The following is a 5,932-nucleotide window of genomic DNA, read 5'->3' as shown; positions in this document are numbered from 1 at the left end:
AGCCCTGCAGTGCGGAGATGGCAACAGGTTCCCAGGCACCGAGCACTCCCTTTCGAGATTGGATCCGCTCCCCCGCTGCCCCCTCGACCCCCCTTCCCTGTCCCACGCTGCCTCTCGGGCTGCCCGGGAGCCACCAAGGCACAGCTGGACACGGGCTTCCCGTGACAGCTAGGGTCTGAAGCAAGGGACAGGGGCCCCACAATGGAGCCCTTTGGAGAGGCTGACTCTGTTCCTCCAGGGGCTTCTTGGGGCCCAGGTGTCCCCTTCCCTCACCCTTGGTGGAGGTCTTTCCTCCCCCTGAAGCTCCAGTCACCTCCCGGAAGCCCTCTCCAGAGAGCATCCTGGACACCTCAGGCATCTCCTGGAGCTTGGCCAGCCTCTCTCCAAGCACATGGAGCCCCCATGGCCTCGGTATAGCCATGCTGTGTGAACTCCTTGGTGCCTTCAAGCCCTGCCCATCCCAAGGCCCCCGCCCGGCTGCAGCAGGTCTGGTGGGAACCTCTGGGCTGGGTGCTCGTGGTCAGATAGCAGGGGATGCCCACATCTGCCTCCCTGGGGCTGGGATGTGCGGGTCAGGAGCTCCGGAAGCGCACTGAGAGAGGGGCCTCTTGGAGTGGCAGCTGCAGGGCACGTCAAGGCCCACTGGCAGCTCCATGAGATGGAAAGGCTACCTGGAGGAGAGCGCCTGGCGGCTCCTGAGGAATGGGCGTTATCTGGACACCTGGCTGGGAGCGAGAGTGGGAGAGTGGCTCAGATGCAGGCAGCTAGAGTAGAAGCACCCTGGAGGCCCGGGAGGGGCGGCCCCTGCATGCTCTTCAGCAAAGCCGCCATGGGGCCTGGCTGGAGAGCAAGCAACTCTCCGGTGCGGCGGCGCCGGTGCGGAGTGAGGCAGAGGCTGGAGGAGCGCTGGGGGAGGGCCAGAGTGGAGCCCCCTGGGAATCGCCGCCCCCACCCAGGATTACCTCCCAAGCATCTTCTCACTTGCCTCTCTGGCTCATGAGACTAGTGTTTCCAATAGCCGGACAGGCACAACTGCTGTCAGTGTCAGACTTCCAGGTTGCTTTGCGTTTTTCACTCCTTAGACAAATGTTTTGTGTTGTCCGTCCTTTCATACGTAGCTTTTCCTTCGTTTAGCTTATTTTCTGCAGATAGATTCTCAGAAGCGATCAAAAGGAATGGATATTTTTAAACATTTCTTGATACTCATTGCCAAATTAATTTCCAAAAGGGTTTTACCAATCCACACTCCTACCGCCAATACAACAGCACGCCAATTTCACAGCAGCTTTGCCAGAACTGTGTGTTCTTCTTTCGAAATGATGTGATTTTATGGATGTGTTAGGTGGGAAATCTTAGCTCTTTCTGGGATGCGCTTTCCTCCCCTGAGGCTGACCGTCTCCCTCCCAGATTTTCCAGCCGGTTGTATTTCCACACCCTTTGTGCAATCTCTTCATGTCCTTGTCCACTTATCAAGCCCACTCCTAACCTTTCTATTCACTTGTGTGCACTTTGCCTTATTGCGCCACTGTGATCTGCCATGGGTGGGCTTTAAGCCCCCCACCCTCCGTGCATTGCCCCGCTTCATTGTCTCAGCACTTATCACCAGCTGACATTATCATATCTGGTCTCCTTTACTGCTGATCTGTCCTGCTAGACTGTGAGCACCATGTGAGCAGGGACCTGTGTGTCCTGCCTGGCTCATCACCCTGTGCCCATGGAAGGGACGGAGGCCCCTGGCCTTTGCTGAAAGAGTGGCTGAATTCTGGCAGCAGGGCGCAGGGCGGAGCTGACGGATCCGAGCTGGAGGTCAGTGCAGGGAATGGAAAGGAGAATAGGGATCTGAGAGACATTTAAGTGGAACCTACACCCCTCGAGACTGATTATTGGGAGGGGGAGTAAAGGGAGGAGGCAGTGGGAGGAGCCCAGGTTGATTCGCAGTTTTCTGGCCTGGGTGACCGACTGGGTGGGTAAAGATACTGGCTGAGAAGGTGGACCGGCTTGGGGAGTCCAGTAATGTGGCAGGAGCAGAGTGCGGGTGGGGCTGGTGTTGGGAGCTCTGAGCTCCTGGGTCCCACTGAAGTCCCTGGGGGCCAGAGGTGGCAGCGGGTTTCGGGCTCGGGTTCTGCATCCCACAGTAGCCCAAGGTGGAGGCTGTTGTGCACTCAATCAACAGATGGGCCCATTTAGGTCCAGCAGTGGACCTGATGACCCAGGGTCACCGAGCGAGTTGGGTTGGAGGCAGCCTCTGGGGCAGGGGCACTGTGGTCCCCACCCCACCCTCCCCCTGCTTCCTGGCCGGGTGGCGCCACCGGAGGAGCTGTGGCTGACCAGTCCTTACTGGGCCCCTGACTGCCCTTGGCCTCTGCCCCGTCCTGTCCCGCCTCGGTAGAAGCCCCAGCTTAGCGCGCCACTCGCAGGGCCCACCCAGCCGCTCTGGCTGGAAGCCGTTGGCTCACTGGCCACCCTGAGCCCTCCCCTGCCCGCCCCTCGGCCCTGCCCCGCCCCTCTGAGCTGCAGCTTTGCCTCCAAGAGGAGCGGCTTCCAGAGTAGGGGAGCGCTGGTGGCGCGCGGCTCGCCTTCCATGTGCGCGCCTCCTCCGTGGCCTCGCCTCTTGCCCGGCAGCCGGGCCTGGGGACACCCACTGTGGCCAGGACGTCTGCAAGTGGCCGCTCGCCGCCCGACCTCGCTCTAGGTCTCTCTCCTTCTGTCCTCTCCTCCCCGGGGGGAACGGGACAGCTGGGCTCCAAGAGGGCAACCGTCGCCTGGGCGCCACCTCTGGGCCTGGGCCCACCTGGCTGTGGGGGGAACTGGGCCTTGAACTCCTGTCCTGCACGCCCCCAAACTCAAAAGCCCAAAGTTGGGGCGCGATCACGGGCAGGCCAAGTGAGAGACGCAGAAAGGGGGTGTGAAGGGAGGTGGCAGTGGCCTTGGGGCATCCTGGAGAGACGGAGGAGGGACCCACAGCCTTCGTCTTCTCGAGTGGGAAGCAGTGCTGGGCACTGGTGTTTTTCCTGGGGAACGGTCTCCTGCACGTCCTCCCTGGGGTGGTGGGAGAAGAGGAGCTGGAGTTGGAGAGGGGCTCAACGGGCCCAGGGGCCCACCTTGGGGAGCAAGGGTGGCTGCCGGGCTGCCCTGCTCAGGCTCATCCCCACCTCCCCTCTCTCCACAGTGCCTGTGGCTCGACGTGCAGGCAGCCAGCGCCCATGGAGGGCCTTGGCCGTTCGTGCCGGTGGCTGTGCCACGAGCTGTCGCCCCCGCGGCCGCGGCTGCTGCTCCTGGACTGTCGCAGCCGTGAGTTGTACGAGGCCTCGCGCATTGGTGGGGCGCTGAGCGTGGCCCTGCCCCCGCTGCTGCTGCGCCGCCTGCGCCGGGGCAGCCTGGCGGTGCGCTCTCTGCTGCCTGGGCCACCACTGCAGCCGCCCCCGCCCGCCCCGGTGCTCCTGTACGACCAGGAGGGTGGGCGGCGGCGGCGCGGGGAGGCCGAGGCCGAGGCGGCCGAGGAGTGGGAGGCCGAGTCGGTTCTGGGCACCCTGCTCCGGAAGCTCCGGGAGGAAGGCTACCTAGCCTACTACCTGCAGGGTAGGTGTGCGCGGCTGGCCTGGGGACGCAGGGCCCCCACTCCTGCCCAGGGGCTGCATCGCCAATTTGACCTTGGGCAAAGGGGAGGTGACACTCCCTCCCTGACTCCCTGCCAGGCGGCTGGGGGCTGGGGGGGGCGGGGAGCTGAGCAGGCCCTTGGTGAAGTCCTTCGCCCTGTGCGGCCCCAATTTCTGAGTCTGCAAAATGGGGAGAGCAGGGCTGACCTGACCTAGCTTGGCAAATTCTCAAGAATGAAGTGCCTCCTAGGGTGGTCATTGTGCAGCCTGGGGCAACAGGGGGCCAGATCCCAGGCTCTGGGGGGCACCCCCATAGTCCCAGTGGGGCTGGGAGAGGGGCAACAGCTGTTTCCCACGCCCTGGCAGGGCCAGTTCTTCCCACCCCTTTCAATTGGTGGCCAAGGAGGGTCACTGGGCGGTGAGTGTGGTCCTGGGGTGGGGGGCTGGCTGGGCCCCATCTCCTGCTCCACACAGGCACCAGTATACATGAAGCTGCAGGCTTCCTGGTTCCCTTTGGGGACATCTGGGGTCAAGGCTCTGTTCCCCGCCAGGTAAGCAGGATCCTCCCTCTCCCCCGACAGGTGGCTTCAGCCGCTTTCAGGCCGAGTGCCCCCACCTGTGTGAGACCAGCCTCCAGGGCCATGGCGGCCCCAGGGCAGGCCAGGCACCCAGGCCAATGCCCGTGGTGGGGCTGGGCGGCCTGTGCCTGAGCTCCGACTGCTCCGACGCCGAATCTGAGCTGGAGCGCGACCCCACAAGCTTTGGCCTGGGCTCGGAGGGGGCCACGCCCCCCCCAGCGGGGCTGCTGCCTTCCTTTCCCGTCCAGATCCTGCCCAACCTGTACCTGGGCAGCGCCAGGGACTCGGCCAACCTGGAGAGCCTGGCCGAGCTGGGGATCCGCTATATCCTCAACGTCACCCCGAACCTCCCCAACCTCTTCGAAAAGAACGGCGCCTTCCACTACAAACAGATCCCCATCTCGGACCACTGGAGCCAGAACCTGTCCCAGTTCTTCCCAGAGGCCATCGCGTTCATCGGTGAGTCGGCCCTTCCCCCACGCCTGGTTCCCCAGCCCTCCCTGGAGAGCGCCTCCCAGTCTGCTGCGAGGTCGACCAGGTGGACACTTGGTTGCCCTTCCCTGAGAGAGCAGGATGGTAAAATCCAGGGGGCGGGAAGCCCCACCTGCCGTGACCACCGGCCAGAGGGCAAGAGGAGGGCTGGGAGGGCCTTGGCCTCAGCCAGGCTGCCCTTCCCGCCCCTTCCCAGACGAGGCCTTGTCCCAGAACTTCGGAGTGCTGGTGCACTGCCTGGCCGGGGTCAGCCGCTCTGTCACCGTCACCGTGGCCTACCTCATGCAGAAACTCCACCTCTCCCTCAACGATGCCTACGACCTGGTCAAGAGGAAGAAGGCCAACATCTCCCCGAACTTCAACTTCATGGGGCAGCTGCTGGACTTCGAGCGGAGCCTGAGGCTGGAGGAGAGGCGCCTGGGGGGGCGGGGCAGTGCAGGGCAGGGCTCCACCCCCTCCGATGACCCGCCCTCCTTCTTCACCACCCCCACCAGCGACGGTGTCTTTGAGCTGGACCCCACCTAGGGTCCCCCATGCCCACCGCCTCCCAATGGTGCTCCCGACCACCTCACTGGCAGGGGAGTGGACGGGTGGGGTGGGGTGGGGCTCAGGGAGGGGGTTCAGCTGTGAGCCGGGGGCTGGGGTGGGGGGTACAATACCTCACATGGCCAGGTGGAAAGAGGCAGGACCAGCCCCCTCTCGCCTGCAGGGGCGAGGCAGGACATAGCTACCCACTGGAAGTCTGTGAGGATCTATTAAACGTGCCTCTTAATCCCACCGCCAGTTCTGGGCAGACCCCCGCTCCAGAACCTGCCTCTTCTGCGACTGTTACTTTTCTCTTGTGGGATGGGGGTGGGCTTCCCATCAGGAGGGACCAGTCACTGGGCCTTGGCCTTTCTGGTCTCCTTCCTTCTTCTGGAAAAGTGTGTGCCTGATTCCAGGCCCGTCCCTGTCCCTAAATGGCCGCTGTGGAGTGGGCTTTGCCTGAGGGTACAGTGGGGACAGGGGACAGTCCTCGCCGGGCAGCTCCTTGACTGTTTATCCTCTTCCCCCTGATATCTTGACAGGATGACTGGGGCCCCTTGTGACTGAGGTGGTCAACCTGCCACCAGAGAAGACGGGGTCTCAGAGAGAGTGGGGGAAGGGGTGAGGAAGGCCTCTTGTAGCTACTTCGGGTCCCACATGGCGGGCAGGGACCAGGCCGAGCTGCGTGTGGGCCATTCCCACAGGCACAAGCCCAGGTCTGCGCACGTGCAGACACACACG

General features: G+C 63.5%; 1 protein-coding gene across 1 annotated transcript; it reads left to right on the top strand.

Annotated features, from left to right (window-relative positions):
- Positions 1-3,203: 3,203 nt before the first annotated feature.
- Positions 3,204-5,191, top strand: DUSP9 (dual specificity phosphatase 9). The gene is made up of 3 exons (XM_007957174.1): positions 3,204-3,579; positions 4,178-4,633; positions 4,863-5,191. The coding sequence occupies exons 1-3, from the start codon at positions 3,204-3,206 to the stop codon at positions 5,189-5,191; spliced, it is 1,161 nt and encodes a 386-aa protein (XP_007955365.1).
- The last annotated feature ends 741 nt before the right edge of the window (positions 5,192-5,932 follow it).

The sequence above is a fragment of the Orycteropus afer genome, unplaced genomic scaffold (assembly GCF_000298275.1).
Source record: "Orycteropus afer afer isolate SDZICR_OR568_19922 unplaced genomic scaffold, OryAfe1.0 scaffold00713, whole genome shotgun sequence".
In the NCBI taxonomy this organism is placed as follows: Eukaryota; Metazoa; Chordata; class Mammalia; order Tubulidentata; family Orycteropodidae; genus Orycteropus; species Orycteropus afer.
Note: the sequence above shows the minus strand (reverse complement) of the source record. Positions and strands in the feature narration are given on the sequence as shown.